The 19948-nt window shown below is 38.0% G+C and overlaps 1 protein-coding gene across 2 annotated transcripts in view; it reads left to right on the forward strand.

The window, feature by feature from the left end:
- Positions 1-615: 615 nt before the first annotated feature.
- Positions 616-19948, forward strand: part of CIT (citron rho-interacting serine/threonine kinase) — a gene marked incomplete at both ends in the record, with an annotated part of 70775 nt that continues 51442 nt past the window's right edge. For both annotated transcript variants that reach the window (XM_084297024.1, XM_084297025.1), the window contains 9 exons: positions 616-711; positions 1469-1610; positions 2804-2979; positions 4323-4424; positions 4632-4774; positions 5822-5915; positions 7113-7316; positions 8488-8641; positions 15838-16018. In XM_084297024.1, the coding sequence (XP_084153150.1) occupies positions 616-711; positions 1469-1610; positions 2804-2979; positions 4323-4424; positions 4632-4774; positions 5822-5915; positions 7113-7316; positions 8488-8641; positions 15838-16018 (1292 nt within the window). The remainder of the gene's footprint in view (positions 712-1468; positions 1611-2803; positions 2980-4322; positions 4425-4631; positions 4775-5821; positions 5916-7112; positions 7317-8487; positions 8642-15837; positions 16019-19948) is intronic.

Raw genomic sequence — 19948 nt, forward strand, 5'->3', positions numbered from 1 at the left:
TGCTGCAGGCATTTGGCATTGGGATGGGTGGCACACAGGAGGGGGTGCCAAGCTGGAGCATTCCCACCATGGCTTCACTTGCAACATGGTGACCCTATACATGAAGAAAAGGGCCAGTTATCAAAAAAAAGAAAAAAAAAAAAAAAAAAAAAGGAATAAAGGTGAAATAAGCACTCTAACAACATGCGAAGCTGCTGAAAACGTTTTTATTTGCCGTGGGACAGGTCGGTGCTGCCAGCTGTGCCGTCCACTCTGTCCTTGCACCAGCTCCAGCCCGAGCTGCTCACAAGGAGCCATCTGCCTTTGTAGATTTATCACAAAAAACACAGAAAAAGCGTTAAAACAGGTGCTAAGCGCCCGCCCTGCCAGGAGCACCCCCACCCCCTCAGGCCTGGTCCCGCAGCGCCTCACGGGACGCCGCGGCCCCGCCATTGGCGTCAGCGGCGGCGGCGAGGCCCCGCCCTTGGGCGCCGTTCAAACCGGGGCGGCGGGAAAACAGGAACGGGGCCTGGGGCGCGCGGCCAGGGCGGGAAGGGGCCGGGCACGCGGGGCCGGCGCTGAGGGAAGGGGCTCGGCGGGGCCGCGGTGCTCTGCTCGTGCAGCCGCGCTGACGGGATGCTGAAGTTTAAGTGCGGTGCCCGGCAGCCGGCAGAGGCCGGCCCCATGGAGCCCATCGCCAGCCGCGTCTCCCGGCTCAATTTGCTCTTCCAGGTAAAGAGCGGCTGGCCCGGGGTTTGGCGAGCTCCGGTTTGGCCGTACCGTGTGCCAAACGCAGCTTTTCTTATCGGGGTGGGCACCCAAAGCATGCCCGGGGGGGTTGGGGAGGAAGGGGCAAAAGGAAACAATACTTCCTTCGAGTTCAAAGCGTGCACCTTGTTTGCACGAAACTGAGGGGATAGTAGCTGGTCTTTTCACCTGCACCTCTTAATGTTTTATCCTGAGGGGCTTTTCCCACATAAAGGTGTAATATTGCATTTTGTGGCTTCCAGTCCGCAGGTTTTTTTCATAGTGATGTAACCCGGGGTTTGTCATGAGGTGGGTTTACCTAAACAGCTGCTATTTGATCAGCTGATGTTCAACAGCTTTTGCTTCCAGAGCTAATATTGATGCCGATTGCTTAAACTATTTGTGCCATGGAAAAAAAAAAACATATGGTACAATGTCAAGAACACGCCAGTCAGATGAGAATCAGCAGTAGATTGCAGGCGATTTCAGGAAAGCTGTGATTTGAACTTCAACAACCTTTACAAGATAGCTTTGTCTAAAAGTCAAATACCTGTGACAGCTCTTGCAGATAGACGTAGTGAGTTGATGTATTTACCTCATGCTTTTTGCCTTATTTGTCTAATTTCTAAAGTAGTAATTTTTAAATAGATAATATATAATCTGTTCTATACATATGTTATTGATTTGAGGCTTTTCATTGTTGTCTGAGACTCCATCTGCTGTTGCTTCTTTTTTATTCCAGGGGAAGCCACTCTTTGTGACTCAACAGCAGATGTCTCCTCTCTCCCGGGAAGGCATCCTTGATTCTTTATTCGTTCTTTTTGAAGAATGCAGAAATCCCTCTTTAATGAAAATTAAACCTGTGGGCAACTTTGTCAGGAAGTGTAAGTGGTTTTTAGACTAATCTTCAAGTGTAATTTTAAAAGATAATGCTTGAAAATATACGTGTTTAAATGATGCTCTAGTTATTTGTTAATGATTGTAATGTAGGACTTGCACCTTGTGGACAGACTTGATGTTACAAGGGGAACCTTGTCAGGTCCAAAAACCCATTGGCTTTTGAAGTGCTGTGACTCTAAAGCGCACTCTTCATAGCTTGTATTTTACTTACAGCTGAAGAGGCACTTTCGATAAAAGTATAAAGTTCCGAGTATATATAACAGAATTATATCAGAAGTTGAAGCAGGGCAGTGACTAAAGGTGAGGAAAGGTATAGAAATTAATGTGCTAATACATGTCTCTTTCAGCTTGAATTAGTATTTCACATTCCATGTCTTAGCCTATTTTGCCTGTGTGACCTATAAGTAGTAAGCCTGTACTTCAGAAATAATTCCTGATGGAGGAAATATTTTACTGACAACATGCTCAGATTCTTTTTTTTTTTTTTTTTTTTTTTTTTTTTAAAAAAAAAGCTTAATCAACTTTTCTATTAGGATACACTAAAAATTTAGTTAAAGGGTAACTTATGTACTCTGTAACAGTTCCATCCAACATTTTCTAGGTATTAATTAGGTTGAGAGTAGTTTTTTGCTGGAGTCTGAAGAATTTTTAGAACACTACAGAGAGCACTTGTTTATCACATTGCATACTGTTGGAAACTAGTCAATGGGAAGCTTAAACCAAACATCTGAAATAAGTGCCAACGGTTATTTGTTAGACAATAGACTAGTGCCTCCCACAGGCAAAGGGCTGAACCCTGTCACTTGACTTGTGGAACTCACTGGGTAAAGCCCTCAGATTTAACAAATATATTTTGTGTTGGCAAAGGATGGTTGGAAAGAAATTAGAAACAAAAGAGGCTATCAGCCTCTGATGTTATGAATGGGACAGAATTATGGTTGCTATGGGAACTGTCTTAGCATTTCCTGATTCTTTTGTATGCACCATATTTCAGTCTTAACTATGCATTAATACTGTCTTTTTCTAGTACTTGTATACACTTTTTTTAAAGAAGCATATTCTGGAATGATTTAACATTTCTATAGAGACTGGAATGAGAAGACTGCTTTATTTTTTATTCCCTGTTGCGGATGTTGTGTTTATGTTTAATGTAAAAATAAGTGTTTTATTTTTATAGATGCAGAGACTATAGCTGAATTAAGGGAACTGCAACCAAGTGCAAAGGATTTTGAAGTAAAGAGTGTGGTTGGCTGTGGTCACTTTGCAGATGTAAAAGTAGTAAGAGAGAAAGCTACAGGTGATGTGTATGCTATGAAGGTGATGAGCAAGGAGTCTTTGTTGGCGCAGGAGCACGTATGTATATTTTGTTGTTATGATGGTAGTACAATAAACTACAAGTTGTGAAGCATTTCCTTTTTGTCACTACAATTATACTTAATTTAATTTTTATAAATTTACAAATTTTTATTTAATATAAAATGGAATGGGAAGAATCATTCTATGTAAAGTATCACATTTGTTTGTAGTTTTGCTGTGGCTAAAAGTCATCGTCCTAGACCATGAATCTACTAGGTGAGGTGCCACTCAAAACAAAAAAAATCCTTGTCTCAAAGAGCTTATGTAATTATTAAACAAGAAACAATAGATGAAGAAAATATTAAATTTGTATTGATCAGCTCGTTGAACAACTTGATGTCTTGAATTTTCAGGCAATCTATTCTTTTTTTTAATTTTAAAGAGCAATGTAGAATGTCAAGAGTGGGTGTGAAAGCAAACTGGTGACTGAATTTTTATGGAGAGCCTCTCGTTAACTTGAGAGATGTGCTACTTGAAAACTTAAATTAAAAAAAAAAAAAAAAGTTAATGGAGGTTGTTACCAGGGGTTGATGAGAAGTAGAAGTTAATCTTTCACCGATGAGAGATGGCATGGAGGACAGATTCTGTGAAAGGCCTCATGAACTTGTACAGCGATATCTAAATTAGTTGTTCCCAATATATGGCTACAGTTACACTGCTCCTGAGTTTCTCTAGCGTTGTCTGTGGCTGTCAAAAATGAAAGTAAATTGAAATTGCTCTTGCTGTGGCACAGGTTGGCAAGAAAAGCAAACTACGATGTTACCCTCAATATGACACATAGTCAGTGAAAGTAAGGACCGCTGATCTCAATGAACTAGCAATATTTCTGTAATAAAACTAATTCATTGTTGTCTGGCTGCATATATGAATAATGGAATAGTTGCTAAAGTAGGATTTCAAGATAAACTTGTCTTACAATATCTTACATGAATTTGTTACAGAATTAACTGTGAGATGCTACCCTGTAATTGTCCCAGCATCTTTTTGCTTTTTGAGATTACTTTTATTTTATTAGGGCCAATCCAGATTAGGTCAGGATGGCACTCCTAACTGGTAGATGCTTCTCCAGTTTGACAGGAGAGCTGAGTTTTGCTGCAGGGACTATTCAGTTGCAAAGGAACTAAACAAAAGGTGTGAGGGGAACTGAAAGCCGAAGGTGTAAAATTACTTTTAGAGGTGCATATCACAAGGAAATGGCATTTAATGGTTTCTAAGTATTTTTTGGTGGTTGTGTGATATGTGTCTTTGGCACAAACTTTCATCTTTCTAAAGCTAGGGAATTCTGATACATTCTAACCCATTTTGATCAGGATGTAACTGAATGTTTTCTTTTTTTATAGGTGTCATTTTTTGAAGAAGAACGCAGTATATTATCTCAGAGTACCAGTCCATGGATTCCACAGTTACAGTATGCGTTTCAAGACAAGAAAAATCTCTACTTGGTAAAGAATACTTTGTTTCTTCTCTATAGAACACTGTTACCATTGTTATACTTAAGAAGAATGTGATGGCTGAAATGTACTTACCTTCTGTAAATTTTCCTGCATTCCATTCTGCTTTTTGATAGGTGTCCAGTATAATATGGGATAGTTGAACTGAGTGTCTTTGATACATATAAACTGTATCTCTTCCTCTAAATTTTTATGTAGGTTATGGAATATCAGCCTGGAGGGGACTTACTGTCACTCTTAAACCGATATGAGGACCACCTGGATGAGGCTATGGTGCAGTTTTATCTTGCAGAGCTGGTTCTGGCTATTCACAGTGTCCATCAGATGGGTTATGTACACCGGTAGGTAAAGATTGCTTTGCATTGCACATAGTATTTAATCAGTATTGTTCCAGATAGTGTTCTGGAATGATGCATTCTTGTTTTTTATATTCTGTCCTCTTCAAGGACAGTATTTCACGTGCTGTATCAGGAGAGAAAATTAGAAAGTTAATCATACTCCAACTGTAATTGCAGCTAAAAGCATTAACTTTGATATAAAGTTCAAACTGAAATTAGAAGGGAATTGTTACATACATTTTCTGGAGGCTTAGTAAAAAGAGGCCTTAATGTTGCACTATGGAAGAAAAATCTTTTCCAGAACTGAAGGCTTGTTGTTATTAGAACCAAACATTACAGGAAAGTAGTATAATTGGTAAAGCTTGTTGTACCCTGACTGGTGAACAGGGCAGTATAGTATGTTGGAATAGTTAAACATCACTGAGTTTTCTAAAGATCATATCAAGGCATGGAGGCTAAAACTGCATTCATTTTTAAAATCGCATTGGTGATTTATCCCATTTATTGATGGGTGTAACTGAACACTTCGTTTTTTGTAGGTGTCCCTTTTTAAGAAAGACTTATTCCATAAATATATTCAATTCTGAGACTTTGAAAATGTTATGTTGCATTTTACGTTCCAAGCAGCGGTAGTGGTTACACTTAGAGCATACAGGCTGTGGCTTTCTAATGCAAGGTGGCTGCCTGGATTTGAAAGATGCACGGAATAAGTTTGGAGGAAATTTAGGATGAAAGCTACGTAATACTTTGCTGTAACTCAGTTATAACATAGTCAAAGTATCACAATAGGTTAGTGCAATACCATCTTTTCTTTCCATCTTTTGTCAACGACTGTTAAATTTCCATGAAATACGGGGAACTTCACTAATTTCATATTAACTTGGAAGCAGAATAACGACTGGAAGTAAGACTCAAATCCTAATCCATTGTTAAAGTTTTATGCAGCTGAGCATATGGTTTAGTGCAGCTGAAAAGGGAGGTACTGATGTTCAGATGTGTCAGTGGGGAACAGAATAAAAAGGTACTGATTGCTTTATTCTTTACTTACAGAGATATCAAGCCAGAGAATGTTCTTATTGACCGAATAGGACACATTAAACTGGTGGACTTTGGGTCAGCTGCCAAAATGACAATAAACAAAACGGTAACAATGTGGATTTAAGATTTGTCTATGTCTTGTTTGGATATTCCAGTCAAAAAGAGACCTGATGTTATACGTGTTCATTGATTACACCTTGTTCTTCTGCCTTTCTTGTCCAATGTGGAGTCTATTCACAATGATTTTTTTCCATTCATGAATGTCTTTTCAAACATGAGCTTGGCTATCTTTTGCAGCTCTCAATAAATACATATTTGTGTATTCAAATTTTAATATGTAAGTAGGGTAAAGGCAAGTCTTTCTGATGGTGCTGTATTGCAATACAAAATCATATTTTTAGAGATTTTCACAACTGTTGAATGCTGTGTTTAAAGAAGGTTATGGATCTACAATTGTTTGCAATTGGATTGAAAGTTATGTTTGCTGTAACTAAGCTGGCATAGTTTTGAGGACAGGGAGCTCTTAATTAAACTGAGTCACATTCCGATGTTCAGGGATTCAGCTTTACCCACCAAAAGGCACTGTATTCAATGCTGTGAATAAGTTGAACTTTTTAATAAGTTGATTCTAAAATTAGTGAACTGCATACAATTTCAAACAATATTTTGAAATAGACCTAAGTGAGAATATGAAGTTATAGAACAGATTACTCATTTGTTCTATGATTTACAATCATAGAACAAATCACATTTACATCATTTTTTAATTTTTCTTCGTTCTTCCCTTTTCAGTGTTTCTCTGCATTGCATTTTTCTTGTAATTTTTTTTTCTTCACGTTATCTGTTTTTTCAGTCTTCTTCAGGTTTCTGTGTTAGTTTCCCTGCTTGTTTGTTTCACTTTTTTATGACAGTGTAAATATGATTTCAGTTTTGGTTTCTGAATTACCTTTCCTAAGCACTCGTGAAATTTGAATACTAGCTGATCCTGAACACAGGGCAAAAAGGTACAGATGACACATAATGGAATGAAAGCAGGGAATATTTATGTCTAAATTTGACTCTTTTTTGAAAATTGAGCTCTGTTGTTCCCATTAATAGCAGTTGAAGCAGTAGGTAATGCTAGAGTATGCATACTGCTCAAAACATCAGTGTTCGGTAATGCTGTGCTTTTTATAATGCTGCTATTTTACTTCAGCTGCATATAGTTTGCAGTGACAGCTCTAATAATTTGACTCCTTTTTTGTATCAAATAGCTCTCTTTCTGTAACTTCACTTGGAATATCTTTACTTCTACTGCTTCTAGGTAAATGCCAAGCTGCCTGTTGGTACACCTGACTACATGGCACCAGAAATGCTGACAGGACTGAATGGGGATGGCAAAGCTTCTTATGGCCCAGAATGTGACTGGTGGTCCTTAGGAGTCATTGCATATGAAATGATTTATGGAAGATCTCCATTCACTGAGGGAACATCAGCAAAAACTTTCAATAACATCATGAATTTCCAGGTAGAAAGAATTCCTTCCATGTTCCTGGGTAAAAAGGTTGTCACTAAAGACTATATTTTTTTTTTTACAGTTGGGAAAAGGAGCTTATGGATGTTTCTTACTTTTACATGTTCATGAAATATTTAGTGTGTGTGTGTGTATATATATATATATATATATGCTTTATAAAGATTTTAGTATTTTATTTATACGTACCTCTGTATTGCAGATATAAAGTTATTTTTTATAACAGCCGTCCAAAAATAGCCATCTGCAATACAGGAATTAAGAAAGATATAGCTGTCCATTTTAGGGACCTATAACTGTAGCATCTCCAAAATAATCTAGGAGAAAAATGGGAAGGATGAATTATGAATTGATAAAGTTTTCAAATGAGACTTAAGTATTTCTGGATCGTAAAGTAAGGGCTAGCTATGAAGAGCTGCAAAAAGACTTGAGGATATTGAGTGTCTGCAGGATTGAAATGTCATGTGAAATTTAGTGTAAATAAATTCAAACTAGTGCATGTGAAATGAAAAATATCCCAATTTTACCTAGTGGTGGGCTCAAGAAAAATATTTTGAAATTATGATCTAGAAAAATGCTCATTTAGTTCTTAGTAACAGAACAAAAATAGTACATCGAATGGTAGGAGTTAATAGGAAAAAAAATCTGGGAAAAAAGTGAAAGAAGAATGATTGGCTATTATATCCTCTAGTATGAGAATTAGGGGCATCAAATGAAAGTAGCCAGCAGTGACTACAGAGCAAACCCAGAAGGATACTTCACACAGCACATTATGACAAAGATCTCCCCAGCATAAGTTTGCAGTTACTGAACATTTATATGGTTTCAAGAAGTAACTAAACAAATCCAGAAGAATTTTTAAAGAAGAATGCATTGAGATCTGGCAAATACAAAGAGATTGTCCTTGGTTCACAAAATCCTAAGCCACAAATTCTTGAAAGCTTGGGAGGATTCTCTGGGGAAGTGTCTTGTACTCTTCTATTTTTGTATGCCATTGACCATTGCTCAGCATAAGATGGTGAACTGGGTCTACTATTTGTCTGATGTAATATTTATCTAATATTCATCCCTTTTGCCTGATGTATCTCTGATTATTGAAGTTTAAGAGTCTTACTGTTCTGAGACTGTTTTGCTACTGAACAAAATTATTTTCTTTCTATCCCAGAGGTTTCTGAAGTTCCCAGAGGACGTGAAAGTCAGTGGTGAATTTTTCGATCTGATCCAGAGCTTGCTTTGTGGGCAGAAGGAAAGGCTGGGTTATGAGGGACTCTGCTGCCATCCATTCTTTGCTAAAATTGACTGGAATAATATCCGTAACTGTAAGTAGAATAACACTGCATTCATAAACAATTCCTGATTTCTTGGATGACATGAAATTGTGTGCAATGTGAGTATTTAAGTGTGTTTGATATGAGCCATTAATATTGAAACAAGACTGTGTTCTGGAGTATGTGTTTTTAACAAAACAATTTGTTCTGGTTTTTGGATAGGATGTGTTAACATCTCTTAGATGAAAATTGTAAGGTAAGATGAAGTTTAATATGTTTCTACATGAATTTCTGATGCAATTGCCATATTACTGTAGGCAGTAGACTAGAAAATCAGTGGCCTTTACATGTCTTTTATCAGATTAAAATGCATCGGTGTGTTCTTTCAGGCCTTTTGCATTTCGGTTTAATTAATTTTGTCTTTTTTTTTTTTTAATTGTATCTTTATCTTTCTCTCATTGCTTGTGATCCAATTTCTAGATACATATATATATTTTTTTTAATCTTCTGTAGGTGATAAAATGTCAGAGGTTGTAGGGGGCATTGGTGTTTTTTCTCAAAGTTAATGTGACTAATAAATGACTAATTTTTATGGTAAAAAAAGGAATGGAATAAAATCAGTGAAGCAGATAACTTTCTATGCAGAAAGTAGTTTATAATACAAAGGAAATAACAGAATTTAGTATTTGGAAGTATTGAGGCATCAGCATTGTGGCAAAAACAAGTATTTCCAAGGTCATCAGCGGTATCTGCCCAACTTATGTTGGATATCCTTTAAGTTATTTGGACTGTAAAATTATCGGCGCAAAGAACATGTCTTCCATATGTATATTCCTTATAAAATACGCTGCCCTGTAGTAAGAGCAATGATTGTGCTCTAATTGCCATAAATTGCTAAACCAATGCTTCTGCTTTTGATGACTATCTCAGCACTTCAGCTGTCAGCTCCACAGAATGTGTTTACTCACTTTTCTGTTGATTCATTAATTCTGAACTTGTGGAGCTGCCGTTCTGGTAAATGCCATTGTTTCTGCCCGTTGAGAGCCATTGAGCCCTGAGTGAGAAATCTTTCTCATCGTTTCAACGTATGTTTCCCAGGCTTCAGCTAGCTCTGCCTTCTTTACCCAGAATCCTGTCTAAGCAACCAGTTTCCATTTCTGAAATTTTTGTATTGCATTTTTATCATATTATCTTATATCTGGAAAAAAAATGGTATTTGAGCATATGCTGTGTTTCCCTGGCAATTGCCTGTCCAGCATTTACACAACTGCACAGGTTAATTGAGAGTCTTTTTGCCATTTCATGTAATAACAGTAATTTTGATGGGCAAGCCCTGATGTCATTATAAAGGTTAAAATAGTCATTTGGATTTTTTTTTAAATCCTGTTTTCGCCTGCAGCTGTCCAGTGGATTGCATCATTCCCTGTAATATCCAGATCCACCTATGGTGAAGATTCATGCAGTTTTGACCCCTGACTTGGTTGTTATGTCTCATACATCTTAAAAACCTCATTGTAACTAGCACAAAACACAGCAGTCCTCTTGATTTTAGTAGCAGATTCAATGTGTCACCTATTGCTTTGCTCTCTGCAGTGGTTCTCCATTTGCTGGCCTATTCAGGGCAGTGTCACCGTAGTTCTATTCAAAAGCCTCGATGGGTTCAGCCTAGGCTATCTAAGAGGTTTCTTTCTTATCTTGACCTCCTATGATAGTGTGGTTTAACTGGAGCAATGGCAGCCTGAGAAAATTAGGAAGCCAGTGAGTGCTGGAAGGGGTCACAGGATTTATTGTTAAACTAAGGAATCTCACTTCCTCAAGTTAATATGGTAAGATTTTGGGGGTATAGAATATGAATTTATCTCTAACAGGTCATTGTTAAATCAATTCTGTGTCAACACACTCAGACTTCCCTCTACTCTATAAAAGTAATGATTTTATTTCCATTTCAGACTGAGAAAGGTAGGGAAAAAATTGGTACCCATGCCTTGCAAGTATTTAAATTATCATGCTGGGTGCTCCAGGATAACCATTCTTAATGCACCACTTTTGGTTAAGAATGTGCAATTCAGGGGGTTTTCTGTGTTATATTTTGTTGTTATGGTAACCTATGAAACATTTGACTTTTAAGTAAACTCCTTTCCAAAAGATAGTTACCTTCCAAAAAGCTCCCATCTTTCTTGGGTTCGGTTAACATGTCCACAGAAGCAGCTCTTAAGTTACAGAAGGAGAATCCAGTCATTAACCAAAGGTGAACTTCAACCAAATCTGTCAGCTGGTAATTTTGTCCTTCCTTAGAAATGTTTTATTGAAACATGTTTGCAGATTTTGCTGTCTGTACTCACCAACTTTTCCTATTTAATGACTTCAAAAGTTTTTTTTTTCTTTTTTTTTTTTTTTCTTTTTAATAATTCAGAAGACTGTTTAATTTGACAGAACTTTCCAAAAATATTTTGGATTTTATACAAAATAAAAAAAATATTTTGAATTTTTATACAATCTGTATAATCTGTCAATATTAATAATAATATTGCTAACCACCTCTTGTTGTCTGAAAACCAGAAATCGTATCAGCTGTTTAATCTGAAATGAAAAATTTGTCTAATAGAGGTTATCTGAGAGATTGTCAGAAGATTCTGTTGCAATCTGATATATATATACACATATTTATATATTTTTATATATAAGAGTCATTCATTTTAAGAACTGTTTTGTAACTGTATTCCAAGAAGTCTTGAAATTGGAATGGTGTATTTGGTCTTGCATTGGGAAGCTAAATATATGAGAAAAAAGGAATGAAGGTCTTGTACAAATGAGGACTTCAGAAAGTGTTGAAGATTAATAGCAGAAGACAGCCTAAAATCAAACAGGCAGTAACCTAAATCTCCTGTAATAATTCTGCAATTCATCCTAAACCCCAAATTGTCGTTGAGTATGCTAACAGTTAAACGTTCTGATGTTTCCTTTATCTGTTTGCCTTCAGAAAAAATGTGTTGACTTGTCTCTCTAAGTGGAGATCACTTTCATGTCAGCTTGAAGATGACTTTTATTAACAGAACTGTATGTGTTGGATCATTGCCTTGAGAGAACAGAGAAGATGTTAAGATACTGTTACATAGATGGCTTAGAACTAATATAAAGTCTTTGTTCAAGTGGCCTTAGACAAAACATCCTTAAATTATGTCCGTTAGACCTGCTATTTTCTCTTTTTCTTCCATAACGCTGTACTGAAATAGGCCTCTTAAAACACGAGATAGTAATGTCTAACCTACTTAAAAAGGCTGTGCAGATGCTTCTCCCCAGCAAGTATATATAGATCACCTCGTAGATCAAGAGAAGACACACTTTTATTTTTTAGAAGTGTTTTGTATTTCCTGTAAATTTCCTATTTCATTTAAGTCTCTCACTGTCCCAGGGGAAATGTGCTCTCTTCTCTGAATTCACACGAAAATATTTTGAAAGGAGGGAAGGACCTAATTAAGGCAATATTCCTTGAACTACTCAGAAATACCCACTAGTGCAGGGAAAACAAACAAACCAGGCCTCCCCTTCCCCACCAAAACCTAACCAAACGAATCCCCCTTTTTTTCCAGAAGAGACATTTTATCCAATCTTGACGATAAACTGGTTAAAGTACTGCATTGTGGTTTTGGTTTAACTTAGCAACCTACAACACCCCCTTTTCCTCTGAAAGTCATTCTTTGGAACAGATGGAAGAGGGTTACATCCTTCCACAAGTAGGGAGGTATCTAGGCAAGCAACTGGCTTTTTTTAAAGCATGCAGTTCCTTCCAAGATACTTTAAATGGTAAACAGAACATATACGTTCATTTGAAACAAATCAAAGGAAGAAAGAGGTCTTTATACAGTTTGTAACAGTAGAAGCATCAGGTCTACTGTCTTTTTTGACTAATAGTTTTGCCTTCCTTTTGGGTAAGCCTGAAAGAAAGGCAAATTTTTCACCTTGTCAGATGTGATGGTGTGGTTTTAGCATTTAGTTCTTTTAGGCTTATCTTGACCTCTGCTGAAGGATTCTTCTTTTTAAAGAAGGAACTGATAAGCACATCTATCCATTTGCATTCATTCTTGTTCTAAAAATACAATAACTGTGTGAGTCCTGTGATTCTAAGCAAGAAATAATAATGGATTATTAGAGATTGGCTAGAGATTGTGTCACCATGTGACCCTCATTGAGAACCAAATTGATATCCATATTAGCTTGCTTTTACAAGACTCCTCTGTTTATTCTGTAGGCATTTTGGACATCAGGTGGAGGACTTCTTAGTCTTAGGAATAACAGACTAAGAAGAAGCTACCAAGTAATCAGACAGAATGGACCTAGCATTTTTTCCCATAAACATATTCCCTCTGATTCCTAAGTGGGTTTTCTCCAGTGTCCTGAAACTTCGGAAGAAGCTCTGAATCTTGATTTCAATCACTGTTGACAGTTCAGAATGACTTAACATCTTGAGGTGTTTTTTTTTTTTGCTTCTCCCCTTTTTTTAATGACTGTTCTATTTTTTTTTTCGTTAGTCACTACTGTTTCTTGATAAAAGTATTGTAACAAGGTTATACTGCAAAGTTGCAGTTTATGGACTGTCAGTCATAGAATTTCAGTGAATGTAAAATAGAGAGCAAATGCATTTTCAATATTTTTCAAAATAGTGTTCAAAATTCCTCTTATTTGTGCCCATCTATTAAACATTACAAGAAACCGTAGTGTAAAATTCTGTGCCCTTTAAATGAGATACCCACCAGCCCCAAGGGTTTAGTCTGCCTCACATTCAGTTTTTCATTTTTGCATCCATTGTTCCCCTATTGAATCTATTTTATCTTTTTATCCGCGTGCTGATCATAGGCATATTTAAATTGTATATTTTTATGCATGTAATTTGGCTAGGTATTCTTATTCTTGGTAAGAAGAAAGACTTTCTTTTTAATTGTAATGGCTTGAAGATGACTCTTTAGTGCTCCTTAGCTACCTTCTGGTGAGAAGGAAGACACTAGATCTCTCTTTATAAGTTGAAGTTAACTGTCAGAATCTGAGGAGTATATAACAGGGATGTTATACCATTATAAAAACATGGCTATATTGGTTTTTGCTACCTCTTTAAGAAAGATTCTAGATTTCCCCAAATGAAGGGAATAGTTTGCTGTTTTCTCAATTACGTTGCTTCATCAACTCAATCTGTCTTCAAAGACAACACTAAAAACCTCATGGCAACCCCTTCCTCTGAGAGGATGTGCAAAGTTCTTTAAACAGAGGTGCTAAACTAAAAAATATTAATTCCTGTAATTATCCTCCTCTGCTATGAATTAACTGTAACTTTAGGCTTATATCTGCATTAAAGATGATATACTTATGAATTGTGTTATGTTGCTTCCATCTTTTTAATAAAGAGCATATGAAAGAGTAGCTTGATGTTGTCCTGACATTAAGTGAATTTAAAAAAAAGATCCTAATAAACAATCTATGTTCCAAAAATATGTTTACAATACATAGATGTTAGTATTATACTGGATCTAAATACACATTGTAACCAATAAAATAGCAGAACTTAATAAATGCATGATATTGACAGAAAATCTAAATGTTCTGGGGCCAGTAAGTAAAAGTGCTTACTGCTGAACCTTTTAAATTTGTATATTTTCCCCCATTTATCTCATTCTGATGTGCTTGGAACTACTGTACGTGAGCAGCATCCTATCGGCTTCATGGAATTCCTTCTCTCGTCCCTGCTCGGCGGCAGCGTCAGAATGGCTCCTCGGGGAGCTGCTAACGAAGCATGCGTGTGCAGTTGTGATTTGGCAGTTTACAGAGACGGATTTTTTTGGCTATTAATACTGGTCTGGTGGGTAGTTTAAGCATAGGTTTGTCTAGAGAATTAAGAGTTAAAAAGCAGGCTGTGAAAGGCTTTGGCAACCTAGAGGGAGCTAGCAAGCTCCAGCCGTGACTCATTCTGCCTGTGTCAGTCAGATAAGCATCAGCATCTGTCACGAATGCAGGCAGGTAGGGTTAAACTCGGAGCATGCAGAGAGTGAGGAGCAGGGAGCCTGCACTGCAGGGGTTGTAATGTTTGTTCCTGGTTCTTCAATTCTCATCAGCCCTTCAGCTACAGGAGATCTATACTGGATCCATGGTAACGGTTTTAGCACACTACACTTCCATCAGCTTGTGACAATGGGCTGTGTTCTAGTTACGGACTGAAGAGCTGTCTCCTTCATAGAGCAAAAAAAGAGATTAGTGGATTTGCAGTGAGTGAGGACCTGAGTGATGAAATAAAAAGAAAAAAAAAAAAAAGAAAATGTGATTTAGTGAGGTAGGAATTGCACAGCAGGCTTTTGCATTCATTCCTTTCACACACGTAGCCAAGCCAGCAGGTAGCTGGGGTGCTGCACATCAATGAGAATTACTTGTCCTTTTGTTCCCTTGGTTAATTAAACTGAGGTAAATGTTAGAAAATCAGCTGAAATCCAGCAGCTGCTTAGCAAGTTAAATTGTACCAATTTAGAAACTGTAGTAGAAAATACATTGTAATTCCAGCTATATATACCTCTCTTCTGAGCTGATTGTATCAGAGCCAGACTGCAGTGGTGTCCCAACAAGAGTTCCAGATCTTTAGCAAGCTCTTCTGGATAAATAAAATCTTGCTGATATTTCTTCTCTTCTTAAAGACTAATCAGATTTCAGTAGCTGTAATTTATTAAAAGCTTCCAGGAGAAAGACTAGTTTACTGCTGCTTAGAAGCCCATGCTGGGGAGATTCTTGGCATATTAAAGGGTAGATATTATCCCTTATCTAACTAGCAAAAGCTCAGGCTACGTTCTCATATAGAGTCTTCATTAAATGGATAGGCTGGAGACATTTTCTAGATGAATCGGAATTGAATGACTTCTAGCTATATTGCAGTAATGATTTCATTAGCCTGGTGTTTTGATTTGATTCAGTGTATGTTTGGGAAAACAAAATGAAAAAAAAATCCACAAGAAAATACCAACCTGAAGTCCCAAACCTAAAACCCAGCTTAATCAGTGTAGAAGATACTCTGCCTGCAGAGTGGAAGCCATGTTGGTAGCGGAAGGGTTAATCTCTTGTTGCTGTAATACGATTTGAGAGCAGCAGCTCAGTCTGCTTGTGTTAGCAAGATTAAAAGCAGGAGCTGCAGTGCCATTGCGAGCACTGAATGAGTGGGACTGTTGCAGAGTGAACTGTAGCTGAATTTTGTCTTTTCTCCTTGCTTTTTTCACCAGCTCCTCCCCCCTTCGTTCCTACTCTCAAGTCTGATGATGACACCTCAAATTTTGATGAACCAGAGAAGAATTCGCGGGTTTTATCCTCTGCGCGCCAGTTGAACCCGGCAGGTTTCTCGGGTGAAGATTTGCCATTTGTGGGGTTTTCATTCATCAAGGCATTGGGAGCCCTCAGATCAGAGTAAGTAGGAAATTATTGCTTAGGTGCATATGACCACTGGAAAAATACGAAGGCTTGTTACAGTGAGGATGTTGTGTGTGTGGGGAAAAAAGCTGTTTTAACTGGCCTGCGCTGTGCTTTAGGGAAGGTGCCAGATTCTGGCTTTATCTGTTGCTGCTGTGTGTTGTGCATGTCGTTCCGTTCTGTGATTATTTCTGGGGTGAGGGAAAGGGAAAGGAATTGAAGGATTGATTCTAGAACAGTTATTGTTAAAATTGTTTTTCAAATACTTTGAATTAGTTGCTGCTATTAACCAGGGAGCAGTAGGTGATTGCATTACTGGTATTGCAGATCTCTGAAAGAAGGAAAATACCTAAAGAGTTCGAAGATGGAAAAGCGGGGAGGGCATTTTATTGGGTCAGAAAGTGGGCACCTCAGTGCTGGGGATATGTAAGGCTGAATCAGTGATACACAGAAATGGAGCTCCCCTGATCTGGGAATGTGCGGTGGTGGGTCAGGGAACAAGAGCTCCACGGCAGCTGACTGTGTTGAGTTAAATATGAAGATTGGATAGAGCTGCACTGTGTGTTAAGAGACTGTAGATTCGGGTGAAGCATGCAGGGTTTATATTTGTGGAGAGGGGTAAAGATGCAGAAGAAAAGGTTTTCAATCAAAAGAAAATGTGATTTCATAGAGAATAGAGTCAGGAAAAAGAAGAATATAAATAGTGTGGTATAAACCATTTGGTGTGGCGGGTGGTTAGTTCCTGATGATAGAGCTATTGAAAAAGTATTAGTGCAGTATGTTAAGTTGAGAAGTCCTTCCCTCAGTACCGAGAGGCCTCTCAGGGATGCGATGTCTTTAGCTGGGTTAGTGACTCGATGCACTAAGGCGCTGTGCTGTGTTTTCGTGTTAACCATCGTTCGTTGCTGCTAGTTAGTTCCCATAAGGGACTTTGTTGTTGATCTGTCTTAACTGAGTTTTCATTTTCCTATCGTATTGGTTGTGATAGTTGCTTCTAGGGGAAGTGTGCAACCAAATCTGGTGACACTGTTGACATCTTTGATCTTGCCCACACCGTGAATCAAGGTTATATGATGGTTATGCCAGTAATAAAATGGGAGTCTTTGGCTGTCCCTCTTCAGTAGAGTTGCTTTTACGATAAATGAGGAAGGAAGGGAGAGGATGTAGCAACCAAAAAAGTATTGTTTTGGTGAAATGATCTAATATTGTCAGCAGAATTGGGAAAATTGAATGTTGTATCTGTGATACCTAGGGTTAAAATCTACGGTGATTTACAAGTGAAATAACTTATGGTGTTATCTTTTCTGCCTGGGGTTCTGCAATCCATCTATCAAGGCTAGACCATTCATGTATCAGTCAGAAGAGGCTCAATGAACACACATGTATGGTAAAAACGTGTATGTAACGGGGTCCAGGACTGCAACTGGAGAGGAGCCCGAGGTAAAGTCTCATGAACAGTGGTGTAACTGTGCTGGAGGTTGAAGGCTGAAAACTAAAAGAGGAGTAGCAAATTGACTGATACGTTTTCTTAGGGGACCTAGTACCGAAGATGCATATTGGAGTTATATTTGGATTTTGGCAATAGATAGAAGGGCTACAGCAAAAGAATATTGAGATTAATGTGTTCTGGCGAAATTATGACTGAAGTCAAATTTCTTCTTCGTGTGGCCTGGTCTTTCCTGAGCTAAAATTAATGTACTTAATTTCCTCCAAAATGACTTTGATAGGAGTAGATCTTAGTGTTTTTTTTTTCTTTTTTTTTTTTTAAATACAATCTTGATAAATTTGTTTTTATGTCAAAAGGTGTAAATACTTTGATGTTCTAAGAAGGCGATTTAAGTGTGGCAAAGAATATACATAGACTTGCATATGTCTGTATTTAAATAATGCAGTGACTAGTTTATTCTCAGTATTGCTGCAACCCTGGGAGGTAAAGATAACTTCATACTTAGAAGATATTGTTTGGGTATGTGTTTTACTGAGGAAATTACAGTATTGTTTCTGTCCACACTATCATGAAAATCACATTCTTGATGGGGAACAAAGCAGTAAATGGAGGTCAGGCTTATCTGTTGTGAATCCTGGGATGCTTTCTCTGCAAAGTCCTAAGTCATCAAGTTTATCTGAGCACATCTTTTCTTTTTAAAACCTTTCCTTGAAAAGTCTATCCCTTATGGTTGCTAAGTGATGCAGATCTGTTTTCCTGTGTCTGCAGCATGACAACTAATGCCTCTAGTGCTGCTCACAGTTAGGCCAGGCAACTGCAGGGTGTCGTTAACAAGGTCCTTGAAACTTTCCTTGCTCATAATTTAAAACCTGTCAAGCCAAGTTTTGGGTTAAACCCTGTTCATTGGATAGTAAGAAGCTGCAGTAGAGATAGGAATTTCAATTCCTTTAGGGAAAGGACAGTTCAAAAAACCGGACAGAAGCATAAAACGTTCTCATTTCCCATAATCTTCTTTCTCCTAACCACTTAGTGTTAGAAGGGTTCACCTTAAGTCACTTAGACCTATTGACAGAAATGACATAGTCACCGTGTAGTTTAGAAGGGTCTACCGAATGATAATATTTGGTGTGTTGTCCCATACCAAGAGTTCTAGGAAGAATTTGTGGCCCCATGACAAATGTGAGAGCAAACAGAAGAGCAAAAGGCACAACAATAATGGGTCATAAGAAGCAATCAAGGGAAATCATGATTTTCCAACACCTTACAGAAACTTTGTAGTTCCTAAAGGGGGCTACAGGAAAGCTGGGGAGGGGCTCTTTGTCAGGGAGTGCAGTGATTGGACAAGGGGGAATGGCTTTAAACTGAGGCACTGGCACAGGCTGCCCAGAGAAGCTGTGGATGCCCCATCCCTGGAGGTGCCCAAGGCTCCCTTGGATGGGGCTTTGGGCAACCTGGTGTGGTGGGAGTTGTTCCTGCCCATGGCAGGGGTTGGAGTAAGATGATCTTCAAGGTCCCTTCTAACCCAAACCATTCTATGAAAACAAGGGCATAGCTTATGCCATAAGTTCCTGTTCTAGTGGAGCGTTGGTTAAATAAATCTCCAGTATGATTCTAAGTGGGATCAGGCTGCAGGGGATCTATCCAACTAACTCCTCCCATCATGGCCTCAGAATTCTTGATCTGGGAGAGAAATACTTGTCTGGCTGCTGGTTTGGCTGCGAGCATGTGACTGTGACAAGATAACAGGCAACTGAGAGTTTAATTCCATTAAAAGCTGGCCCCACCTCATTTCCTGTCCCTAACTGTAGCTGATCTCCAGCGCTTAGAACAAGTGAGAAAAACCCTTAGATGCTAGAGTTATGCATCAGGTGGTGAAAGAAAATTATTCTTGTCCCCTGCAGGTGACTAGCAGAAGCCCTAAGGCATACAAAAAATAGGACTAACCAAATATACAATAATAAAACTCTAACAAAAAGTAGTTTATGATGTAAAATTTTGCCTTTCTCTCTTGTCTCTTATGTGGAGTAAAGAACTGAAGGGCCCTGACTACTTATGATACAAAATTAGGTTAATACCAGAACTCAGAGATATTAATAGGCACAGCCAGAAGTGGGACTAGTACCCCAGCTCAGTTGCTGATAAGGGTTTTTACTTTTCAAAATTATCTTTCAGCACAGAATAAATATAATCTTAATATTTATTGTAAGTGGTCTGTAAGGCTACGGTAGATGGCCCAGATCTTTTCTGTAGAATCATAAGAAGTGGCATTTTTCAAGATTTTAAAAATTATTTAAGATTTGAAGTGGATTCATGATCATCGTTACCAGATACTGAGAGTTAAAATGAGGCCATTTCTCCAAAAGGAAAGATCACTGATTTCATCCAACAGTTTGTAGGTTCTGGTAAACTCTTTCACCAAAGATAGATTAGAGAGGAAACAGAGGAAGAGCAAACCGAAAATATGCTTTGCTTCAGCTTGC

The sequence above is a fragment of the Netta rufina genome, assembly GCF_964035555.1.
Source record: "Netta rufina genome assembly, chromosome: 17".
Lineage (NCBI taxonomy): Eukaryota > Metazoa > Chordata > Aves > Anseriformes > Anatidae > Netta > Netta rufina.